Source organism: Sorex araneus, chromosome 4 (genome assembly GCF_027595985.1).
Source record: "Sorex araneus isolate mSorAra2 chromosome 4, mSorAra2.pri, whole genome shotgun sequence".
NCBI lineage: Eukaryota > Metazoa > Chordata > Mammalia > Eulipotyphla > Soricidae > Sorex > Sorex araneus.
This window is the reverse complement of record NC_073305.1, coordinates 204,368,944-204,392,963: the sequence shown is the minus strand read 5'-3', so window position 1 is coordinate 204,392,963 and position 24,020 is coordinate 204,368,944. Positions and strand designations below refer to the sequence as shown.

The 24,020-nt window shown below is 50.1% G+C and overlaps 2 protein-coding genes across 3 annotated transcripts; one reads left to right on the top strand and one right to left on the bottom strand.

Annotated features, from left to right (window-relative positions):
- Positions 1–4,734: 4,734 nt before the first annotated feature.
- Positions 4,735–5,399, bottom strand: LOC101551148 (cytochrome c oxidase subunit 6A2, mitochondrial). Its single transcript, XM_004615904.2, has 3 exons — positions 5,262–5,399; positions 4,966–5,102; positions 4,735–4,861 (listed from the first exon to the last, which is right to left on the bottom strand). The coding sequence occupies exons 1-3, from the start codon at positions 5,332–5,334 to the stop codon at positions 4,781–4,783; spliced, it is 291 nt and encodes a 96-aa protein (XP_004615961.1). The 5' UTR covers positions 5,335–5,399; the 3' UTR covers positions 4,735–4,780.
- An 8,342-nt stretch (positions 5,400–13,741) lies between these two features.
- On the top strand, positions 13,742–22,380 carry ARMC5 (armadillo repeat containing 5). 2 transcript variants are annotated; one of them, XM_004615905.3, is made up of 7 exons: positions 13,742–13,929; positions 14,053–15,415; positions 17,623–17,730; positions 17,832–18,618; positions 19,863–20,356; positions 21,043–21,175; positions 21,279–22,380. In XM_004615905.3, exons 2-7 carry the CDS (start codon positions 14,950–14,952, stop codon positions 22,096–22,098), a joined length of 2,808 nt encoding a protein of 935 aa, XP_004615962.2. In that variant the 5' UTR covers positions 13,742–13,929; positions 14,053–14,949; the 3' UTR covers positions 22,099–22,380. The 2 variants fall into 2 exon arrangements, with proteins under 2 accessions (XP_004615962.2, XP_054992268.1); XM_055136293.1 differs by having other exon boundaries at positions 13,792–13,811.
- The last annotated feature ends 1,640 nt before the right edge of the window (positions 22,381–24,020 follow it).

Sequence of the window (24,020 nt, the reverse complement as noted above, 5' to 3'; positions counted from 1 at the left end):
CTACTATTGACTAATGACTCCAGCCTTAATCCCATGCTTTTATTCAGCTCAAGTGTACTGAAGTATAGACACAAAACTTAGATTAATTTTTTCTGAATACTATGCATTATGGACTTATGCCAATCAGAAAATTATCTATCACCATGTTGAGATCAGGTTTTCACAAAACTTATAGGAGATCAGAGATGTGAGAAATTGTTAGGAAGGTGTCTAAGAGCTCAGGAAAAGCAAAGGTAGTACTTCTGCTCTGGTGCCTGTGGTAGGTGGAGGAGCAGGTACAGGATAGTCTGGGAAGAGAATAATGATCTCTCCCCATACCTGGCTACACTTCAGAGTGTTTGAGATCTGATCAGAAGCATATAATATGTCCATGGGTCAGATTTTTCTTCTATTATTTACAACATTAACATAAAATTTTTAGAGTCCCAGAACTGTGGCTCAGTGATTGAGTTCATGTTTTGCCCATGTAAACCCATGACTTGATCCCCAGAACTACAAATATATATTTTTTAATTTTATTTATTTATTTTTTATTAGTGAATCACTGTGAGGGTACAGTTACAGAGTTATACATTTTTGTGCTCATGTTTCCCCCATACAAAGTTTGAGAACCCATCCCTTCACCAGTGCCCATTCTTCACCACCAGTAAACCCAGCATCCCTCCCAACCTCCCCAGTCCTGTCTCCCCCCACCCCACACTGCCACTATGGCAGGGTATTCCCTTTCATTCTCTCTCTCTGATTAGGTGTTGTGGTTTGCAATAAAGGTGTTGAGTGGCCATTGTGTTCAGTCTCTAGTCTACATTCGGCACGTGTCACCCTTCCCCCGCATGACCTCCGACCACATTTTACTCCCTTCTCTGAGTTGCCCAGAATGAGAGACCAGCCTCCAAGCCATGGAGACAGCCTCCTGGTACTTATTTCTACTATTCTTGGGTGTTAGACTCCTATTCTATTATTCTATATTCCACAGATGAGCGCAATCTTTCTATGTCTGTCTCTCTCTTTCTGACTCATTTCACTTAGCATGATACTTTCCATGCTGATCCACTTATATGTAAACTTCATGACCTCATTTTTTCTAACAGCTGCATAGTATTTTATTGTATAGATGTACCAAAGTTTCTTCAGCCAGTCATCTGCCCAGAACTACAAATACACAGAATTTTTAGGGGTACTAGAGCAAAGGGGTCAAAAAGTATCATTACCCTTCCGAAGGCCATGTGTAAATTTTCCTTTCTACCCATGGTAAAATAATATTGCTAACTGTATAACTTATATATACTATTAGTGTTTGAGATATTATTGTAAGTATACTAATTTAATTGTAGGTATACTAATTTAATTATTCTACTAACATTTGACATTTATGACCACTATTACCCTTTTACTAACAAATAAAGTTAAATAATGTGCTTTGTTCAGTAGCAAATGGAAGAACCAGGAATCAAACCCAGACTGTGTAACACAACTCCAGAACTAGTATCCATGGCCTATGTACCACATTGCTCCAGCGAAGCTGAGTTATATTTTTCAAACTCCAAAAGAGATTCTCTTCAACTTCTTTCCTCTCTGTCCCTAGGACTGCTCCATTGCCGACTGCCTTAGTTTCCGCTGTGGCATCCCCTCCTTTGGCACCCAGAAGAAACTTGACTTCACTCTGAAAGGCAACCTCAGTTTTGAAGGGTCAGCCGGGTGTGTCTGCCCCATAACAGAGACCCTCCCCTGGATCAGGTGGCCTCTGGGGTGTTTGTGCCCACACTCAAGTCAGGGAATTTCCCAAATTCTGAGCCTTCCTCAAGGTTTTTTTTTTTCCAATTCCATCTCCTGACTGTGGCAGATATCACAGAAAAAGGTCTTGGTCATGAAGGTGGCTGAAATCATGTTCGACAGATCTGTGTATTCCCAGTTTCCGGGGCAGGAGGCATTTTTGAGAGCACAGATAATGACTGTGTGGAGGCAGTGGCCATACTAATAAGAGGGCTCCTGATTCCCAACGTACAATGTGGGGGTTGGGGGAGGCCAGCAAGCTGGGAAGGAGAGGGGATGAATGGCAGGGCAGTTGTCTCTAAGGCCACAAGCATCTCTGTGTCTCGCTCCTCGAACAGGGCATGGGGAGTAGGGAGTGGGATATATGTTGTGTTGCATGGGAGGAGAGTGAGATAGCAAGAGACCTTATGCTTTATAACGAGGTCATGACCTCTGCTCCAGATGGAGATGGTGCTGGAACAGTACGAGGTCTACAACCCCATCCCTCTCACCGTGGGCTGCTCTGTGGGAGGATTGTGGCTGCTGGCTCTCATCACAGCTGCACTGCACAAGGGTGAGTGTTTCCATCACTCTCACCCCATTGACACACCATTATCCAGCCCAAACCCTTCCACATCCAGCATATCTCAGGTGGAAGAACTCGAATTGTGGGATCAGGCATTCCTGGCTCGTTTTGACATTGTTTTAACATCATTTCATCTTTTCTGAATCTGTTTTTCCTACCTTTTTTTTTCTTTTTTTCTTTTTGGGTCACACCTGGCAATGCACAGGGGTTACTCCTGACTCTGCACTCAGGAATTACTCCTGTTGGTTCTTGGGGGACCATATGGGATGCTGGGATTTATTTGAACCTTGGTTGGCCGCGTGCAAGGCAAATGCCCTACCTGTTGTGCTATTGTTCCAGCCCCTATTTTTCCTTTTGAAGATTATTCATAACACCTACATCACAGAGTAGCTAAAGAAATAGAAATGAGGCCAAGATATGTGTGCAAGCCTGCCTGATTAGACAATCCAGGCTTTTCTATGTATAGCCACTGTACTTGGCACACAGGAGCTATTCTACATGGCAGTTATTGTCACATAAATGCTCTGATACAGAAAGAACAAGCCATCTTAGTTCCCTTCTTCTCTCTCCGCTTCTCCCGCTCTCAGCTTCCTTTCCTGCCCTCTTACCCAGCTTTTCTGATTTACTTCCCCTTACAGCTTGGTTTCATCCAACATCACTACAAAGAAACGCTGGAGAAAAAGCCTGAAGATGCTGCCACACACAGGGGGAGAGATTTCATCTGTGAGACCCCACATTTGCCTTAGTCTACTTTCCTTTGATAGAGATCAAAGGATGGCAATACCTCGGTTGGGATTGCCCACAAATCTATTTCTAAGGGAGTAGTATCTACAGAGATCTGTCATGGCATGAGGAGCTGCTCAGGTACTAAGGCATTAAGTGTCAGTTTTATATGTCTGTCAGACTTCTTCAGTCAACCCACTGTCTAAAGGCATGGTTTCAGCACGAATATGTATAAGAATGATAATACTAAATGAGAATGTTTATAACACACTTTCCTTGTATGACAGATCTGACTGCAGGACCCTGGTGTTATTTTAGGAAGCCTTGGGGGAAACTGCCTGTTGCTAGAAAACATTCTCTCATTTAGGTGAAAGATGCGTGTATTTTTTAAATGGTAACATGAGAAGTGTCAGGGGAAGAAGCTAAGGAACTGTGTTTCTTCTCTCCTCTGTGTGTGTGTGTGTGTGTGTGTGCAGTTTATGAATTTCAGCCCTGTCTTCAGACCCTTTGGTTATAGTAAGTGCACAGATTGTCTTTGCATGTGAATAAAAACAGCACCCTCCAGAATTTGTTCCCCTTGACCAGAGTCTCTGGAAGCTAACAGAATAAGAACAGGCTTCCAGCAAGGAGGTCTCACTTCCCAACGAGTACAGAAGGCCATTGAACATGGTCACAAAGAATGACTAAAATATCCCCAACGGAGGACCCACTCAGGTTGAAAACTGTGTACCAAAAGTAGACAACAGACCGAGCATGATGGCCACTTCATACCTCTATTGCCAACTACAACACCCAACAGGAGAGAGAACAAAAGAGAATGCCCTGAGGAAGAAGCAGGGTGGGGTAGTGGGGGTTGGGGTGGGGGTGGTGGGAGGGATACTGGGAACATTGGTGGAGGAGAATGGGCACCGGTGGAGGGATGTAAACCAAATCCAAACATGAAAGTTCATAAGTTTGTAACTGTACCTCGAAGTGATTCACTAATAAAAATTAAAAATTAAAAAAAATATATCCCCAACATAGGATTGTGTGAAAAAAAAAAGTCTCACACATGGGGTTGTTGATTCTCCATCTGAGGTCAGCTTGTCTATAAGACAGCTAGAGTACACAGGTGACATCAATATGCAGGTAGAAAGTGGTACTTCTGGTCTGCGGTCCTGAGTTCCGGTGGGGCCTCCAAGTAACTGGCAGAATTTAAGTGACTAATCTCTGAGCGTCTCGAATTCCTCCTCTGGAGAAGGGGAACTAAAATATCTTGCTCTGAGCCTTCACATACACTTTTAGACAATCAGGGTGTGCAAAAGCACTTAACCACCTACTTTTTTTTTTTGGAGGGGGAGCTTTTTGGGTCACACCCAGCTATGCTGGGGGTTACTCTTGGCTCTGCACTCAGGAATTACTCTGGGAGTGCTAGGGGACCATATGGGATGCCGCAGATGAACCCAGGTTGGTGGTTAGCAAGGCAAACGCCCTCCCCACTGTACTAACACTCAGGCCCAACCACCTAGTTTATTAATGGGGGGAGGGGAGATCTCCAGTCTGGTCCTTAAACATGTGCCCTGGAGCACCTCTTAAACCTGAAACTCAGGAAGAGCAGGGAAGAGCAGCCCGGGTCCGACCCATGGACCCCCCCACCCACCTCTCCAGACAGACACAGCAACACAGGGGACACGGGACACAGGACTTCTGAGCCTTTATTGGCCCGCCGCGTGTGCTTGGGCCTCAGTGCTCATAGCCAGTGGGCAGAGGGTTGACGTGGGGGTTGTGGAACAAGGTATGGTTGCCGTCCCCCCAGGCAAAGCGCTGCGGAGAGAGGGAGAAAGCGAGTGGTCAGTGGCCGCGGCCCCCTCCGGGCTGCCCACCCGCCCGCTGCACCCCCCCCCCCCCGTGCCCGGCCTCCTGCCTACCTTGGTGCGGATGCGGAGGTGGTGGTAGGGGATGAACTCGGGGCGCTGGAGATTGCCCGAGTGGAGCCAGGAGTTGACGGTGCAGAGGGCCACGCTGGGGAGCGCCAGCATGAAGGTCACCATGCGCCAAGTGCCAGCTGCAGACAGGGACAGACAGGGTGAGAGAAGCCCCAAGGCCGAGAACTCTCTGGGGGACACTCGGAGGGCGAGAGCGTCCCTGAGAGCCCCGGGGCGGGGGTGGGTGGGAAAGGGGGGGAGGGTCAGGAAGCCACAGGGCCTGCCTGCAGCCCACTCACCTCCTGCCCCTCCGTGGTCTCCCTTGGCCGCGCTGGCAAAGCCACGATTCAAGGCCCTCAGAGGCAGCGCCATCGTGGCAATCTGTCACCGTGGCACTGTCCTTGCTAGCTCCTTCCTGTGGCCTGGGTCCCCTCCCCCTCGCTTTGGGCCAATCGCCGATTGGGGCTGTGAGAGGGACGGCTATTTTTAGGGGCCTTCTATATTTAAAATGACACCTGACTCTGTCAAGTCCTGCTCTCCAGATTGGGGCCTCATATTTTGGTAAGAGGACATTGGAAATGAAATATAGTCTTCCTTCTACAATTGCAGGGAAATATTTTGTTCAATACTCTACTCCAAGTGACTGACACATGGTAGGCCTTTAATCTTTGTAAAATGAATCAAGTGTCCTTTAGAATCTCTCTCTCTCTTTTTTTTTTTTTTTTTGCTTTTTTGGGTCACACCTGGCGATGCACAAGGGTTACTCCTGGTTCTGCACTCAGGAATCACCCCTGGCAGTGCTCAGGGGACCATATGGGATGCTGGGAATCGAACCCAGGTTGGCCGCATGCAAGGCAAACGGCTACCTGCTGTGCTATCACTCCAACCCCTAGAATCTCATTTTTAAAAAATCTACAAAGCGTATAATAAATTGTTCCTTAAATCAACATTTCTCGGGGCCGGAGAGATAGTACAGCGGGTAGGGCGTTTGCCTTGCACATGGCCGACCCGGGTTCAATCCCCAGCAACCCATGTGGTCCCCCAAGCACCTCCAGGAATAATTCCTGAGTGCAGAGCTAGGAAAAAACACTGAGCATTGCTGGGTGTGGCCCAAAAAGAAAAAAAAATTAGAAAAAAATTAACATTTCTCTGGCCCTCTGTGGGGCCCCAGTACATTTCAGGAGGACCATGGGTAAAAATCATGAAAAGCGGGGCACAGATCAGGAGACTAGGGGCCCAACCTAGTTCAGGGAAAAAACTGGAAGGAAATAAGGCTGGCAGTCACCACTGGGTAAAGACTGAGAAACACTGCCTTCAGTGAAGTTTAAGATAACAGCAATGTGCCAATTTTTTTTAATCTCTGTGAATTACAAAGTTAATCATGATTGAGTTTCAAGCATACAGTGTTTCAACACCGATCCCTTCACCAGTGTTCATACTTCCTTCCACTCTCTCTCTCTCTCTCTCTCTCTCTCTCTCTCTCTCTCTCTCTCTTTCTCTCTCTCTCTCTCTCTCTCTGTGATGAAGATAGTATTTTGTTGAAACTTATTTAGAAAGATGTGAGGTGAGAGAAAGAGATCTCTTTAAGAGAGAACACTGGCGGGCCCGGAGTGATAGCACAGTGGTTAGGGAATTTGCCTTGCATGCGACCAATCCGGGTTCGATCCCCAGCATCCCATATGGTCCCCCAAGCACCACCAGGAGTAATTCCTGAGTACAAGGCCAGGAGTAACCCCTGAGTATCACTGGGTATGACCCAAAAAGCAAAAATAAAATAAAATAAAATAAAATAAAGGAGAGAGCCCTGGCTTCTTCAGGGTGGAAACAAGCAAAGAAACTCAAGCAACAAGACAGAGAAACAAATGTTCAACTGAGAACACTGACTTTAAGAGCAAATATCTGGCAGGCACTTTTGTCTCTTTTTCTATTTTCCTTTTTAAGTTGTTTTTTCCTGTTAGGCACTGTGATTTACACCACTGTTACTGATCAGGTATCATGCATATCACCTTACCTCCTTCCAGCACCCAGTCCTCATTCAGAATGGCTACTGCCTCTGTCATTGGCCTAGTGGTCCCTTTCCTGACCCATCCCTCGCCCCCTGCAGTGACAAACATCCTGCATAGGGCCAGTTGTCCTGCTCTTTATTTCTATTGCCTTTGGGCAGTATTTGAAATAAGTCAGTTTAGTATCTAGCACACAAGACTAGCATTAACTTCAATGCTTTGCAAAGAATAGAATTCACCTTAAAAAGAGTGACTATTGAAGAATTCTGTGCCTGTGCTAGAGAGACTAGTAGCCTGCATAGCCATTCTGTGAACAACGCACAAACCAAACTGTCTGAGCGTTAGCAACACAGTTCACATGCTGAAGTGTTAACCTGAAATAAAAACCTTCTATGCTCATCTTTGAGAGAATCCTGAAAACCAGATTCTCTCACCCTCAACCAGATTCTCCCACCCTCTGGTTTCAATCCCGGAAAACAGATCGTGAAAATGGAATCTTGAGGTGAGGGAATGTGACTCAAGTAAGATATTCAGCAGTATATGACCCAGACCCCAGTAGCGACAGTGACCCCCGAGAGTTTCCCACCCATCCAGATGGACTCTATGCAAGTTACATCTTTGAGCTGTTTCCTTTTTTTGATCAAAGAATCATGTGAGCAGCAACTGGTAACATCTGTGCCATTATCTGTTCCCAAGCTTTGAGAAAGTGTTATGAAGAAATAATCCTGAGAATGTGATCCTCGCCAAAAGATTCGCTGATGCCAAAGAGACTGACTCAGAAGGATCAGTGAGGGTGGCATGAAGTTGCATTTTATGTGTCTGCTGCTGGCTGGCTGGAACACAAAATCTGCTTTATTAGGGTGATGATGCAGGGTTTATAAACCACAAGAGAACAAACACAATGGTGGTTACATCAGCCGGTCTACACTGCAACCAATATACTGGCTGTACGACCTTGGTAATGGTAGGGAAGCTGGGCAGATGTCCAGCATGAGCTAGAATAAAAGGACTATGCAGTGAACAGCACATCCTCAGCCTTACACTCAAACCTTGTCATTCCTCTAGCACCCCCTTACGTCATCTGTGGGTTTTTTGTTTTTTGTGGTTTTTTGCTTTTGGGGTCACACCTGGTGATGCACAGGGGTTACTCCTGGCCAATGCACTCAGGAATTACTCCTCGTGGTGCTTGGGGGACCATATGGGATGCTGGGAATTGAACCTGGGGAGTAGCAAATGCCCTACCCGCTGTGCTATTTCTCCAGCCTCCCCTTACATCACCTGGACCATTACTGAATAAACATAAAACTCATTGGATTTTTAGACAAAGCTCTCAGTGAGAGCAGAGGGCAAGTAACTGAAAAGAAGCCCAGGGGGGACCCTGGGTAATAATGATTGAATGATGTGAGATATGCATTATGGAGTCCTATGATGGTCTGCTACTACTGAGTATATATACTCTTTTGCAATACTACTTTAGTGGTTTGTGATACTTCTTCCTGTAACTATGCCAGGGTCTTAGAGGATTTGTTCAGAGTTCTGGTAGTATGTTGTGCCATTGTGGTGACCTGACATTCCATAGAGATGATTGTTCTGCTAGATGATACTGTTATCAGGGAATATCACCTCATAGTACCACCTAGTGTGATATCTGGCATTGCATTTGGGTCAATGACAGAAGGTAAGATATTGGGACCACTTTTGAGGAACAGTGTGTAGGCAGTCCTATATTTAGACAAGCATAATAGGCATCCCAATCCACATGGACCAATCCAAAGAGATTGCAACTATGGCCAGGTATAAAATTCATAAATTTAATTCTCCACTCCAAGGAGGGGTTATGGGCATTGGGGATAGTTTTGAAATCTTTCAACAAGAGGTATGCACGTAAACGATTTGATTGCTCAAAATATGAGTACTGGTACCCATTGAGTAGTTTGTACACATATTTTGTCAAATAACCTTGTTGAGGATGGGGTGGTGGTATAGATGTTGGGGGAGGTCTTACCTATAGAGTAGGAAGAACACGCCATCCCAAATAGCTTTGGTGTTAGTGTGATTTGAGTGCCGGTGGATTTGCACAAGTCTGATGGTTGGGATAGAATCACTGGTTGTGTGATTGGCCAGAAGTTTGATGTGGAATTTCACATCAACACAGTTAGAGTTTGAAATTGCTGGTCCCGTGCAAGACTTCCATCTCATAATCTATGTTCACTAGGCCAGCCAGGAGATAAATACCTAAAATAGTGGTTTGTTAACTTCAAATATTTTCTAACTCATTCTAATCAAAAATGTTGTTATTAAAGACTAAAATTTTATGAGACCATAAAATTTGTGCTTCTCTCATCATTAGATATTTATATGCAAAGTATTTATTCAAGTAATAGCATGCTTTCTGTTGTTTTTCTATTAACATTATTGAAATCAGTGAAACTGCAAAATAATCAGGAAGAGTTAGATGTAGTCTCTTCTGTGGCCACTTTGATTAACTTTGCAGTGTGTTCGCATTATATTTTGAGACAAAATCATTCTGAATCTTAGCATAAAAAGGTAAGTGACTGGGACTGGAGTGATAGCACAGCGGGTAGGGTATTTGCCTTGCACACGGCCAACCTGGGTTCAATTCCCAGTATCCCATATGGTTCCCCAAGCACTGTCAGGAGTAATTCCTGAGTGCATGAGCCAGAAGTAACCCCTGTGCATCACCGGGTGTGACCCAAAAAGAAAAAAAAAAGGTAAGTGACTGTAAGTGATTCCTTCATTCAACTAAGATATCTTGAAAGCCTCTTGTACATCATGTACTGTCAAGGTTTCAGCTCGGCTCATTGGTCTTCAATCAGTCTACTGAAGGAGAAAGACATGAGACCAGATGTTTCATATGGCTCATAATGCACGGCTGCAATCACCACACCAATTGTAATCAGTTTGGGAAATTTTCAGTGGAGCTAGAGCGCATATGATTTTTATAGGGACAGTTTAGGAACAGAAAAGAGAAGAGAGCATTCCAGGTAACTGAAGGAAATCAATCAAACGCTAAGCACAGAAAAGTGAAGGGGTATGGCCACTAAAGTGACAGAGATAGTGACAAAGCTGAATTGGGAAGCCATATGTGTTGTGCTGAGTCACTTGAATTCTATTATTTAACCATATTAGAGTGGAGACTGGAGAAAGGTAAGCAGGAAAATGACATATTATAGAGTTGGAGTCTGGAGCTGAAGGAAGAAATCTAACTGGATTTTTTAAAAGTTGTTCAAAATAATGTATTACATTTAATATACCAACACCAATTCCACCACTATTACACCTTCCTACCACCTTTATTTCAAATGTTTCCACTACACCCTCCAAAACCTGCCTCCAGAGCAGGACCTAAATAATTTATTTTGTACTGTTTGGTAAAAATAATCCACTAAAAGTGATCCAAAAAGTTTCCTTAGAGGAAAGTGTGTGAAGATTTTTGTATTTCACCTTGGACCCATTAAGCCCTTGTCTTGGTACATCAGTGGGGTAGAGTATGAGATGTTGCCCCAAGAATTCTAAAATTTTAAATACAGGGATACAGCTGAGATTAATTAATTTATTTTTAACTGGACATGTTTTGGGGGTCCAGAAGCATCTCTGTGGCATGTAGCTCTCTTCTGAGAGATCTCTTTCTGAGTCTCTGACCATTAATGCGCTTAAATAGCACCAGAGGCAGTTCTTGGGCATGACTACCAGAAGCACAGGGAGATAGGGAGAGGTTGCTCATTCCCGAATCGGTGCGAGCCCGGAGAGTTCAGTTACAAGTCTCGAATACCTGTTTTTTTTTTTTTTCAGCAGATTCATTCATTCTCATGCATGGAGGTGGGGGAAAGGGGCGGCGAGCCTGTGAAGGTTGGCCACGAGCACGGTGGCAATTGGGTTCTGGAGGTTTGCAGCTGGTGGGGTTCTTTTGGGGCAGGTGGAGGGACACACCTGTCTCCCTCCAATGTGCCCAGATGAAATCAGCCTGGAGCAGGGTGGGGAGAAGTCTCTGTGGTGTGCTACTCTCTTCCATGATTCATTTTCGAATCTCTGGATCATGGCCATCAATGCACTTAAATGGCATCCAGAGGCAGTTCATGGGCATGACTTTAAATTCTACTCTTATCTCAAGAACTTTAATTCACTTTGAATTTACTTTTGTAAAGGGTGTGAGGAATGATTCTAATTTCACTTTACATGTGCATATCCAGTTTTCTTATCACCATTTGTTGAAGAGATTTTCTTGGCTCTAGTTCATATATTTAGCTCCTTGTCATAGATTAGCTGTCCATAAGTCTGAGGTCTTAGCTCAGAAACTCTCAGTTCTACTCCATTGGTACAGTTTATCTTTATGCTAGAACCATACAGTTTTGATTATTATAGATTTGTAGTATAGTTCATAGCTGGGAAATGCAATGTTTTTTTCTACTATTGTTTTGGCTGTTTGGGGAGTTTTATGGGTCTACTTTGAGGAATTAAAATTTCTATACAAATTTTAGTAGAATCTGTTCTATGTTCTATGTTTTAAAGGAAATGGCTTACCTCTAACCCAAGACATTGGTTTTTTGGGTTTGTTTTGTTTTGCTTTTTGGGTCACACCCAGCGATGCTCAGGGGTCACTCCTGGCTCTGTACTCAGGAATTACCCCTGGCCGTGCTCAGGGGACCATATGGGATGCTGGGAATCAAACCCGGGCGGGCCGTGTGCAAGGCAAACATCCTACCCGCCTTGCTATCACTCTAGCCCCCAAGACATTGGTTTTAATGCTGGAAAATATTGAAATAACCTAACATAGTGCCTTTCACATGGTAGGTGCAGAATTAATCAATAATCTGGTGCTGTCATAAACCCTGGATGTTGTTGTAAATTTCAGAATTAATCAGGGACCTACCCTGGAGCCCCCAGGCCAACTCAGCAGAATGTATGTTATTCTGGGCAAGTAGGGCTTAATACAAGTGGGCACTCCTGGAAATAACACAGAAGACTAGATTTATGGTTATCTTCCCTGAGGAGGAAGATTTATTAACCCCAATAAACCTGCTTTGGTTTCCTTTTCCTCTAAGTCAATCTCTTTTCTTCTCTGCAGACCTTTCACTTTCTGACAAGCAGATGGTTAAACTGACCTGAAGGTCATAGAGAATCCTCAGATGCCCAACAGCTAGTCATCAAATTTAGGGAGAGAAGTGATAGATAATATCAGGAATAAAACTCATAGTCTCCTCTATATTTGTGAAAGATATACAGACTAACATCCCCAGCTTGTGTGATCTGATTCATTAATATGCCAAACCCTAGAAGTCATAGATTTTAAGATACTCCCACACATTATTCTCTTGTTTTGTTTTGTTTTGTTTTGTTTCTGGGCCACACCCAAAAGTGCTTAGAGATCACTCCTGGTGTACTCAGGGGACAATATGGGGTGTAGGGAATCAAATCTGCTTCATGCAAGGCAAAAATCATACCCATTGTACTATCGCTCTGGCCCCTCCTTCTCTTTTTCATATTGCTTCTTTCCTTGCTTTACTACTACCAATCTGGGTTTTTGGTTTTCGTCTTCTAAGTAAGAGTTTGATTTGATTCTTGTCTCAGGCTTCCTTTTCTGGGGGAATCCAGGATAAGACAGTAGGAGTAGGGGTATTTTCCTCAAAGTTGTGAAGGAGTCTTTAAATGATTCTGTAATCACTGTGTGTGGCTGTATATGTGTGTGTCCAGAAATAAAGGCCTCACAAATTTAAGGCATGCTTTATACTGAGCAACATCCCTGGCCTTTAGTCACCAATTTCAATTCTTGTTCAAGGCACACTTCCTCTAGAAGTTCTGATCTTTATAGACACTCCCTCTTTCTCCACAGTTTTGGCAATCTGTGTTATTTCCATTATTTATTTGTGACTAGAGACTTGAGTATATTTTGTCTCTCAATTTATATCATAAAGTTCCTGAGGACAAGTTTGTACTGTTCTTTTTCTTTTTTTCTTTTTTTTTACTCTTTTGGGTCACACCCAGCGATGTTCAGGGGTTACTCAAACCCAGGTCTGCTGCATGCAAGGCAAACGCCCTACCTGCTGTACTATCACTCCCACCCCTGTACTGCTTTTTTTGGCTTTTTTTTTTTTTTTTTTTTTTGCTTTTTGGGTCACACTAGCGATGCACAGGGGTTACTCCTGGCTCTGCACTCAGGAATTACTCCCATTGGTGCTCGGGGGACCATATGGGATGCTGGGAATTGAACCCGGGTCGGCCACGTGCAAGGCAAACGCTGTACCTGCAGTACTATTACTCCAACCCTGTACTGCTCTTTTTAAAATTCTTCATACACGTGTACATGACTCAGTGGCAAAACCTGGATTAGAATATTCCTTTGTTTACAGATAAGGGAAGAGATACACCTGTTCAAGAATAAGCAACTTGAATCTGTGATCCAGTCGAGTTTTCTATGTAACAGCCCAGGCAAGTCTTATCTAATTACTCCAGTCACTGTTTTTCCTCATTTTGTTTTGTAATGGGGCCATGCCCAGTGATGCTCAAGGGTTGTTACTCCTGGCTCTGCAGTTCAGAAATGTTTCCTGGTGGTGCTTTGGGGAACCACATGGGATGCCGGGATCTAACACAGGTTGGCCATACGCAAGGCAAGCACTTTACCCGCTGTACTATTGCTCCAGCCCCAGCAACGGCATTATTTTCCCTTGATCTCCCCTTTCTTTTCTGTGAGGTTGGTTTCAACCAAGGCTGTACCCTCAGCTCTGACCTTAAATCTTGTGCAAGGAGTTGTGAGTGCAGATGATTCTGAGTGGGAACAATGGTGACGGAGGAGGCTGGAGACGGAAACAACAGCCCCACCACAATCAGGTACCGTCTCCAGCCTCAGAGTTTAATTAGAGAGCCACATGGGAAGCTGTTGCCATATTTTGGACAGCAGAAGGCTTGTGATCCACTGGGCGACTTTGGTGGTGAATGAGGGAGCAAGGTAAGGTGGGGTCTGTACACTCCCCAGAACTCTTAAGACTCTGGGGATTGCAAGACAGATTGTCCTGGAAGGGGGTTGCTTCCTCCCTGGGGCCAGCGCTGAATCTCTACTGGGTTATTACAGGTGCAGCCAGCGGCCAGCTGCCACGATCAGACTGCACGAGCCCACAACCCAGGGTCGACTTCGGGCTTCTCTCGGATCCCGTTGTCCCGTTCTCCAGGTGCACTGTCCCTTCCGAGTTCTCCCTTGACGCTTCCGAAGGAGCCGACTCCCACGCGGGTGAAGGACACTCAGAAGTGTTTCCTAGACGCCCAGCTCTCTCAGCCCAGCCAGAGAGGGAGACACTGAGGACTCGGCACCGGAAACGGGTATGTCTTTCAGCCCGAGACGCTCTAGGAAGCAGTCGCGAACGGCCTCTGTAGCCTTAACCCTTTCATTCTCTCGACGGAATAAACACACACACACACACACACCCCTGTTCCCCCATGAGCGACCGCTGACAGTAATTGACACTCTCGGGCTGGCTTGAGGTTCGCGGTCTGTGACGGCCACCGCACCGAGACGACAAGTGAGGCTGAAGGCGCTCGCAGGGCTAGTAGTAGTCAAATCACCTCACAGCGGACGGTCGGGTGGACGGGTTCTCTAGCGACAGGGCTAGAATCCCCCAAGATAGTCTGAATCCCCCAAGACTGTTTCCTGAGCGCCCTGAAACTGGGCGTGCTACGGACTCCCAGAATGCATCGCACATGCGTCTAGAATTTGCCCCAGCGATGAACTTAACCATGACACTCTTGATGTGCCTTTTGCGATAGCGCAAAAAAAAAAAAAAAAAAAAAAAAAAAAAACCCAAAACCTCAGAGTAACGGGATCGAGAACTACAACTTCCGATTCGCATTAACAGTGGTGGCGGCGCTGCTTAAACCGCGTCAGAGAGGAGGGGCCAGACCCCGCCCTCCCGGCCAGTTCCGCTCCCCCAGAGAAGCGGCGAGCAGGAGGGCGGAGTCGGAGGCCTGAACCAAGATGGCGGCGGCGAAGCCAGTCCCCACGGACTCGCTCTCATTTTGCCTCGCGCAGCTCACGGCGGCGGCCGGGGAGTGTCTGGTTGGGGGAAAGGACACGACTACCAACGAGACACCCTTGGGCCGTGCGCTCCTAGCCCTCCGCAAGCGCCACGTCAAGGCAACGGGGGGAATAGAACGCTTCCGGGCACGCGGCGGACTCCGCCCACTTCTCGCGCTGCTACGGCGAGCGGCCGCGGCGGGCCCCGCCCCATTCCAGGCGGGCCCCGGCTCCGCCCCCTCGGTTGAATCAGAGGGTGCTGATGGCCCCGCCCCTTCGTCGGGCCCCGCCCCTCCCGCAGCGGCTTCGTCGGCTCCATCGCGCCTGCGCAAGACGCTGGACTCGGCGCTCAGCATCCTAGCCAACTGCTGTACCGAAGGGGCGTGCAGGGCCGAAGTGCGCAGACTCGGAGGTATTCTCTCTCTGGGTAAGTGCCCCTCCCGCTTTTCCTACGAGGATTGTGCTTACATCACTCTTCTGGCTGGGTCTAGGCGGAATTTTGAGTTTGTTATGTGTTGACTTCATGAAGACACAGCGCTCAAGCTGTCACGCCCCCTCACATTATCGCTCTCTTTACACTTGACTGTAGCCCTCCCAGATCAGATTGTTTATTACAGCTTTTACCTTGGAATTGGTTACTGTTACTGCTCTCCCCGCCCCGCCTCACATCTCCTGTGATGGAAGCAAAACTGTTGAAGATGAGGTTGAATTCCCTCCACTCGTAGCAGACTCCTGATGCCTACTGAGCCCCAGTATAGATGAGCTGGAGATCCGAAGGTGTAGTCATTTGAAAAGTGAGCTCAGGGCTGGGGAGAGAATAGAGCGGGTTCTTGTCTTGCACCCGGCAGAAACCGGTTCAGTGGATTCATGGGCACCACGTATCTTACTCCAGGAGCAGGACTGATTCCTGAGCACAGAGCCTGAACACCACTGGGTGTGTGACCTACCCTATCCCCAAATAAAATTAAATAAAAGGAAAAGTGAGATTATGTTTAAAAAAAAAAAAGTGACTTGAGCTTCTGCAGTTGCAAGACACTCCCCCACCCCGGGGCTGGTATTCCTTGCAACCTCATAGATTTGAGTAGGGAGAAAATGAAATGTAGAGTGCGTATTTAAGAGTTACTAAAACTAGCACAGGGGCTGAAGAGTACAGTGGTAAGATGCGCCTTACACCCGACGAATCTAGGTTTGACCCCAGCACTTCCAGGAGTCATCCATGAGCACAGCCAGATGTGCTCCCAAAACGAAAAGCAAAAGAACTGGCACTATAAACAGATTCCTAATTAAGCTAGATAACAAACATCTTTTTTTCAGCAACTAAATTGGCGCCTCCTAGTGGCAACAATTTGAAACTAGTTCACATATCTGCCTGCCAACTACGAAATTATGTCAATTTTGATGAAATTGTAAATTTTAACATAAGACTATAATTTTTATTTGCTTTTTTAAAAAATTGGGGGGCCACATTCCGCTATACTCAGGGTTTACTCTAGCTCTACACTCGGGGAACTATATGGGATGCCGGGGACTGAACCTAGGATTCCTGCATGTTCAAAAGCCCTACCCGCTCCATGGCTCCGGCACCCTTAATTTGCTAAAGGCATCTGGACCACAATGTGTTTGAAGAGAGATCTTGCCCACTAATAAGACCTAAATAAATTATAGGTTTGGTAATTAGTGTTTAACTTCCATTATTCAGTCACTATGGTGCATTTTATTTTATTTTTTGTTGTTGTTTTGGTTTTGGGGGATCAAACCCTGGTTGGTGGTGCTCAAGGCAAGCACCCTACCTGCTGTGCTGCCAGCTCTGGCCCCGGCTATTATGCATTTTAAAGGCCTCGTGACTGTGTTCACTTCTGTCTGTTTTTCTGTCATGCACCTGGAGATTTGATGTCCTGGCCGAGGCTCTACTGCTTTGAGCTACTGTCGTTTTTCACCTGGCCTGGCCTGTTGCCTCCCCCTACATTCTTCTCCTTTATTACCCTGTGTCCTCTTGGCTGCCAGATTGTATCCTATCACTTCCATTCCTAAAACCCTGTGCCCTCATAATTCAAGTCCAGATGTTTTTGGCCTGGCATCTGAGGCCCTTCGTGAAACCACAGCACTGACTCTGGCTCTCACCTCTGGACGTGGGTCTCTGCTTCCAAGCCTGAAGTGCCCCGCAACACCTTTCCAGCAGCCTTCCAGATCCAGCAAGTATTTCTTGTGCTTTTTCTGGAGACATCCCTGGCCTCTGAGGCCGTACTCTTAACTCTTTTGGGCTTTTGGACTGCACCTAGTAATACTCAGGGCTGCTTCCAGCTTCGTGCTCAGGAGTCACTCCTGGCATTCTCAGGCTACCATGTACCAAGGCTTCCTGTATGTGAAGCATGTGCTTCCGACCTTTGCGCCATCTCCTGCCTCCAGTGACCACACTGTTTTGGGGGCTGGGTGGGGGGGCGTGCGGTGGATGCGTGGATCTGTCAATGTTCAGGGCTCATTCCTGGCTCACTGCTCAGGGGACCATATGGGGTGCGAGGGATCGATCCCGGGTTGGCCCTGGGTGCCACTGTACTGTCACCTCAGCTCTGGGCGACCACCTTCTCGAGGTGACTTCTGAGAGGAACTCTCTCAAGAGGCCAAACTTGCTTGCAGTGACTGTTCTTCAGTGCGTGAAGACCGAGAGCATCCAGAATAGAACCGCTCGTGCCCTGGGAAACTTAGCCAAGGAGCCCGAGAGCTGCGGGGACATCCACTCCGCAGGTGAGCGGGCGCCGAGCGGGGGGCATGGGTGTGGGCTTGGCGAGGGGCCTGGGCTTCCGTGTCTCTGATTCACAGTTTCTGTTCGTCCCTTTCCTCCCCAGGTGCCGTCCCCCTGCTCGTTGAAAGCCTGACAGCCTGCCAGGACCCCGACTGCCTGCAGAGCGTGGTGCGTGCCCTCCGGAACCTGGCCGACTCCCCCCAGCACCGCCTGGCACTGGCGCAGCAGGGAGCCGTGCGCCCTCTCGCCGAGCTTCTGGCCGCGGCCCCGAACCCTGCCCTCACCTTGGCCCTCGTCCAGGCCCTCCTGGAGTTGAGTCGGGGCTGCTCCCGGGCCTGTGCGGAGCAGCTGAGTCTGGGCGGGGGGCTAGGCCCGCTGGTCAGTCTCGCTTCTCACCCGAAAAAGGTCGTCCGCGAGACAGCCATCCTGGTCCTCGCCAACCTCTGTTCCCAGGGCCTGGTTCGGCCCGCGCTGGGCAACGCCGGCGGCGTGGAGGTGCTACTCGGCGAACTTCGCCGACGCCGGGGCCCCAGTGGCACGACGCCCGCCTCTCAGCAGCCCCTGGTGCGGGCTGTGTGCCTGCTCTGCCGAGAGGCCATTAACCGGGCACGGCTCCGGGATGCGGGGGGCTTAGAGCTGCTCATGGGCCTGCTCCGGGATGCCCAGGCCAGCTCCTGGCACCCGCGCGTGGTGGCCGCCCTCGTGGGCTTTCTCTATGACCCGACAGCCCTGGGGCGGCTCCAGGCCCTGGGACTTGTCCCTCTGCTGGCGGGGCAGCTGTGCGGGGAGCCGGGTGACGAGGAGGAAGAGGGACGAGAAGCCGCTTCCTGGGATTTCCCGGAGGAGCGGACCCCGGAGCGGGCAGAGGCTGGAAGCTTCAGGAGCCTCAGGTGAGTCCCTCTCGCCTGGTGCTGGGCCGCGAGGGGCCACGTCCACCCTGCCCCAGCCCTCTTGAAGCCACTCGCCTACTGGCCTGTCTTTGTGAGGGTGTTAGCAAGTTTGACTCCTGATTCCTAAATCCTGATCCCCGATGTGACCAGTTTTCGGTGCCCATTGAACACCTCTGCTTCCCTCAGTCCACCTTTGGCCTTGGCTTTGCCTTAGCCCCTCTGAACTTTGGGGCCCAGAGTTAGTTTGGGGCCTGGGAACTTTGACTGGAAGGTCACGTGTACACCAGATAGTGGTAGTAGGTTTTAAGGTTGTTTTATTTTTTTCTTTTTGAGTCACACCCGGCAATGCACAGGGGTTACTCCTGGCTCTGTACTCAGGGATTACTCCTGGCGGTGCTCAGGGGACCATATGGGATGCTGGGAATCGAACCGGGGTCGGCCGTGTGCAAGGCCAACACCCTACCCACTATGCTATCGATCCAGCCCCTAGCCCCAGGCTTTAAGTTCTTATTCTGGTACTACTACTTGCAAGTCGAGTCCTCACAGAACAGTTCATTAACTTCTCTGAATCTCTGGTTTCTTGTGAGGAGACCAATGCACACATCCCCTAAGGAATTACTAAGAGTCAGTGCGGGTACTTGGCATTTAGCTTGCAGGAAGTAGAGCTCGGTCAGGGTCAGTGTCCTGTGCATGCCGGCTCGTCTCTGCTCCTCCCCGTGCCCGCTAGAGGCCCAGCGCTCTAGCTGGGGCCTCCGAGCTCGTTCTTGAACCTGGCAGGGAAGGACCGTCACAAGACCTCTGCCATTGCTCCTCCCTGCCTTCTGCTCTCCTTTCTCTCTCTCTAGGCCTCTTCTGGCCTCGTCAACTCCCCCCACCACCACCCCCCAGGCTCATTGCTTTCCCTTTCGCCTCTATAGGTCCCACCACGGTGACATATGACATACCGTAGAGATTCCCTTTAAGGAATCTCCAAGGGGAGTTTGTATCTCTGTGCTAGGATACAAACTTAAGCAGGACAGGAACTTCCCTTTAGTTCACTGCGTCTGCCCTGCACCTAAAACCGAGCTTGGCACGTAGGCGTCAGTAATTGCTGGATGAATTGGGCCTTCCCCTTGGCTCCCCCACCCCCTCACTCTTCATGCCCGCCCCCTCTCCGGGGCCTCGCCTCCTTTTGCAAGTCTCCTCTTTAACCAACCCTCTTCCCACGCCTTCGGGTTTCAGCCCCCTCTCTCCCCTCTCCACAGGTCATGGCTGATTTCCGAGGGCTATGCCGTCGGCCCAGGAGACATTTCTCCCGACTGGTCTCCCGAGCACTGTCCACCGCCCGAGCCGGCAGAGCCAACCAGCCCTATGCCAGGCCCAGCCCCGCTGAGGATGCCTCGGACCCTGCGCACGCCGGACCACAGCCCTGCCACGTTCGAGGAGCCTTGGGGACATGAAGGGCCAGCACTTTTGTTACTGTCACGCTTCTCCCAGGTTCCTGACCCCAGTGGGGCCTTGGTGACGGGCCCGGCCTTGTGCGGCCTGCTGGCCTATGTGACAGGCGCGCCAGGCCCGCCCAACCCGCGTGCCCTGCGCATCCTGACTCGCCTCACCTGCAACCCCTTCTGCCTTGAGGCCTTCGTGCGTAGCTACGGGGCCGCGCTGCTGCGTGCCTGGCTGGTGCTGGGCATCGCCCCGGATGACTGGCCAGCGCCACAGGCCCGGCTCACACATCGTAGCCAGCACCGGGAGCTGGGTATGTCACCCCGGCTCGCCAGTCCTCCGGTCCCCTCTTAGGCCTTCCATGAGCCAGCACCTGGCCTTCTCACTCACGGGCTCTCGCTTCTCTTCGTGAGCTGTCGCCCAGCCCTTAGGCTGGGGATCCGAAGGGTCACCTTTGTGCTCTGCTGCCTTGTAAGCAGACTCCGGCCCCGTCCGGCGCCCGAGACTGGGACCCAGAGAGCCTGATCCAAGTCTTGGCTCTAGCAACTTGGAGTGGCGCCTGCCAGCATTTCTTTACCCGCGCTGCACTGGGCTCCGATGGTCACGGCGATTGCCCCGCTGGACGCACGGACTGTGAGCCCAGGCTCAGACGTCACACGTCCTCCCAGAGCGCAGCAGGAAAGTCCTCCCGAGCACTGTCAGAGGCCGCCTTCTCTGTGAGCCCTGAACGACAGACTGAGCCCCCTGAGGGACTCTGCTCGTTTTCCTGGTCATCCACATTCCGTTCATGCCCTGGACCTCGCGGTTCCTGGCATCTGGACATCATCTCTCTCCAGCGCTGTCTTCACCCCCCAACTCCTGGGCCTTGGTTCCTTCCCCCTGCGTTTTTTTTTTTTTTTTTGCCCTCCTTCCCTTCCGTGGCCTGGGAGCCAGGCTTCCCCGTCCCACCCCAGCCTCAGACACTAGCTCCCAGCCTGACCACATCTCCCCATCTCACAGGTGAGATGCTGCTTCAGAACCTGACCGTGCAGGCCGAGTCCCCCTACGGAGTAGGCGCCCTCACTCACCTGCTGCTCTCCGGAAGCGCTGAGGACCGAGTGGCCTGTGCACTCACCCTGCCCTTCATCTGTCGGTGAGGGGGCTGGAGGTGCCTTGCGCAGGCCTGGGGGGCAAGGTGACTGTTCCCCGGCCCCGTCCTTTTCTACCCTCTGAACGATCCCCCTTCTTTCTCAAAGGAAGCCTTCTCTTTGGCGACGGTTACTTTTGGACCAAGGTGGCCTGCGTGTCCTCCTGGCAGCCCTGACGCGACCGGCTCCACACCCGCTCTTCTTCGTTTTTGCGGCAGACTCCCTTTCCTGCCTTCAAGGCCTTTTGTCTCCCACGGTGGGCCCAGCCGTCCCCCCCGAAGTCCCCATGGATCAAGACCCACCCTCCCCTTGTCTGTATGAGCCGCTGCTGGGCCCAGCCCCCAGCCCAGCCCCCGACCTGCACTTCCTGCTGGACTCCGGCCTGCGGCTCCCGGCTCAGCGAGCGGCCTCGGCCACGGCCTCCCCTTTCTTCCGGGCCCTGCTGGCCGGAAGCTTTGCCGAAGCCCAGATGGACCTGGTGCCCCTTCGCGGCCTGTCACCCAGTGCAGCCTGGCCCATCCTGCATCACCTGCACGGCTGCCGGGGCTGCGGGGCTGCCCTGGGTCCCATCCCCGCTCTGGGCCAGCCCCTGCTGGGCTCGGAAGCAGAGGAGGCACTCGAGGCTGCTGGGCGTTTCCTGCTACCAGGGCTGGAGGAGGAGCTAGAAGAGGCCGTGAGCCGCATCCACCTGGGACCCCAGGGGAGCCCGGAGTCTGTGGGTGAAGTTTTTCGCTTGGGCCGCCCCCGGCTGACTGCCCACTGCGCCCGTTGGACCCTGGGGCCTGGGCATTGCCCTCGCAAGCGGGCCCTAGCCCTTGCAGGGCTCGTGGAGGCTGCAAGCAAGGAGTCAGAACCCTTGGCAGAGACTTTCCTGGCTGTAATAATGGGGGTTGAACTGGACAGCAAGGGGCCCGGCCTAGACTGTTGATGTCCCCCCCGGGAGGGGACACAAGGATGAATTGACTGACTGTGGAGGAAGCATGCCTCAGAACGGCACGAGGAGGCTGAGCAGGACGGGTCGCCATCGTGGACCAAAAAGGAGCAGCTGGCCCCCAGGATAGTGCTCAGAAAACCGAGGAGTGAGAAGTCACGATCAGCGTCTGAGCACTGGGCCTGCAAGGTGGCGGCTGTGCCCAGCACCCCACATATCTGGCATGGCATGGACTGGCCTTCTGGAATTGGCATTAAAACTTTGGAATTGGATACCCCACTTCCATGTCTCTATTTTTTATTGAGAACCCCTCCCCCTCCCCCCCCCCCGCCCCCAGTCATGCATGAACCAAGGTGCCTTCTAAGTGTCTGTCTCTCAATACAAACCACCCTTGGCATGTAGGAGTTTGGTCCTTACCCTGCAGGGGTTCCTAGTTCCCGGGGGGGAGGGGACGCGTGTGGAACTCCTAGATTTTTGTTTGTTTATTTGGTTGGTTTTGGGTCACACCCGGCAATGCACAAGGGTTACTCCTGGCTCATGCACTCAGGAATTACTCCTGACGGTGCTCGGGGGACCGTATGGGATGCTGGGATTCGAACCTGGGTCGGCCGAATGCAAGGCAAACCCCCTACCCATTGTGCTATCCTCCAGCCCCGCTCCTAGATTTTCTATGTCTGTTTGGGGCACAAAGGAAGTCTGCTTTCTGCTCACCTGGGCACCCTGAGGTCCCACTTGAGAGGGTTGTACTAAGGGGCTTCTGTGAATGGGACGCGGGAGGGTGTATGTCTGAGGTCTCGGCATCACTGTTTTCAGTGTCCACCCATTTGCGGCCTTGGCGTTTGGGTCTGTTTTTGTTCTCGGGTCAAATACTAAGGGAAGACTTGTGTTCCTGAGTCTCTGGACCATGTCTTGGTCTTTCCCAGAGGAAACCAAAGCTCTGGATTGCCTCAAGAGCAGGAGGGCTTGTGTTGCCTTAGTTCCCAGCAGGGTCACCAAGGCCTGCCCCCAGATCCTTATGTTCCGGGAGCTGCCCGGCCAGAGGACAGAGCCTGGACAGGGCCTGCTAGTAAGCTTCTGGGGGCTAAGGTCGACATTTACTAGCACTACGCCTCTGAGCAGAGAGTCTCTTGCGCCCTCTGTCTTCCCTGGGGCCCCTGAGAGCGGGTGGGCTTCAGTTTCCTTCCCCGCCCCGAGCAGAGCTCCCGAGGCTGAAGACCTCCGGAGGCTAGTCACAGCCATGCTCAAGGCCCCTCTCCACACGTTCTGATGAGCTTCATGCACGAAGGAACTGGCAGAGGAACCTAGGTGTGTGGGACCCGGGTCTGAGACCTCCAAGGCTGCTCCGGTCGGGACTGGGCCTCTTCCGCCCAGATTCCCCATTTTCCAGTAGCTATGCAGTCACACCCAGGGACTGCCCCCAGCACTGTGTAATCCCACCAACGGCCAACATCCAGAGACTATGAAACCAAGTTCCCGGAAGTGACATCTTATAGCCTAGCTCTCCCTCTGGGAGAACTTGGCAAACTACCGAGAGTTTCCTGCCCACATGGGAGAGCCTTGCAAACTCTCCATGGCATATTCATATGCCAAACCAGTAACAATGATGGGTCTCATTCCCCTGACCCTGAAAGAGCCTCCATTGTGGCACCATTGGAAAGGATGAGTAAAGAGAGGCTGCTAAAATCTCAGGGCTAGGACTAATGGAGATGTTACTGAGACCACTCGAGAAATTTGATGATCAATGGGATGATGATGATGATGATGATGATGATGATGATGATGATGATGATGATGATGAGGCCTCTGAGCATTTGTCCAGGTCTTTCTTAGGCCAAACTCTACAAGCATCCACAGAACTTTTTAAAACTTCTGACCAGGGCTGGAGTGATAGTACAGTGGATAGAGCAAGCGCTTGCACC

Excerpts from the sequence above, each read along its gene's own strand:
- LOC101551148 (XM_004615904.2), bottom strand. The coding sequence starts at position 5,334 with ATGGCGCTGCCTCTGAGGGCCTTGAATCGTGGCTTTGCCAGCGCGGCC. Across the intron at positions 5,103-5,261 it reads AGACCACGGAGGGGCAGGAG|CTGGCACTTGGCGCATGGTG; the intron begins GTGAGTGGGCTG and ends CCCTGTCTGCAG. Across the intron at positions 4,862-4,965 it reads ACCTCCGCATCCGCACCAAG|CGCTTTGCCTGGGGGGACGG; the intron begins GTAGGCAGGAGG and ends CTCTCTCCGCAG.
- ARMC5 (XM_004615905.3), top strand. The coding sequence starts at position 14,950 with ATGGCGGCGGCGAAGCCAGTCCCCACGGACTCGCTCTCATTTTGCCTC. Across the intron at positions 18,619-19,862 it reads GGAAGCTTCAGGAGCCTCAG|GTCATGGCTGATTTCCGAGG; the intron begins GTGAGTCCCTCT and ends CCCTCTCCACAG. Across the intron at positions 20,357-21,042 it reads TAGCCAGCACCGGGAGCTGG|GTGAGATGCTGCTTCAGAAC; the intron begins GTATGTCACCCC and ends CCCATCTCACAG.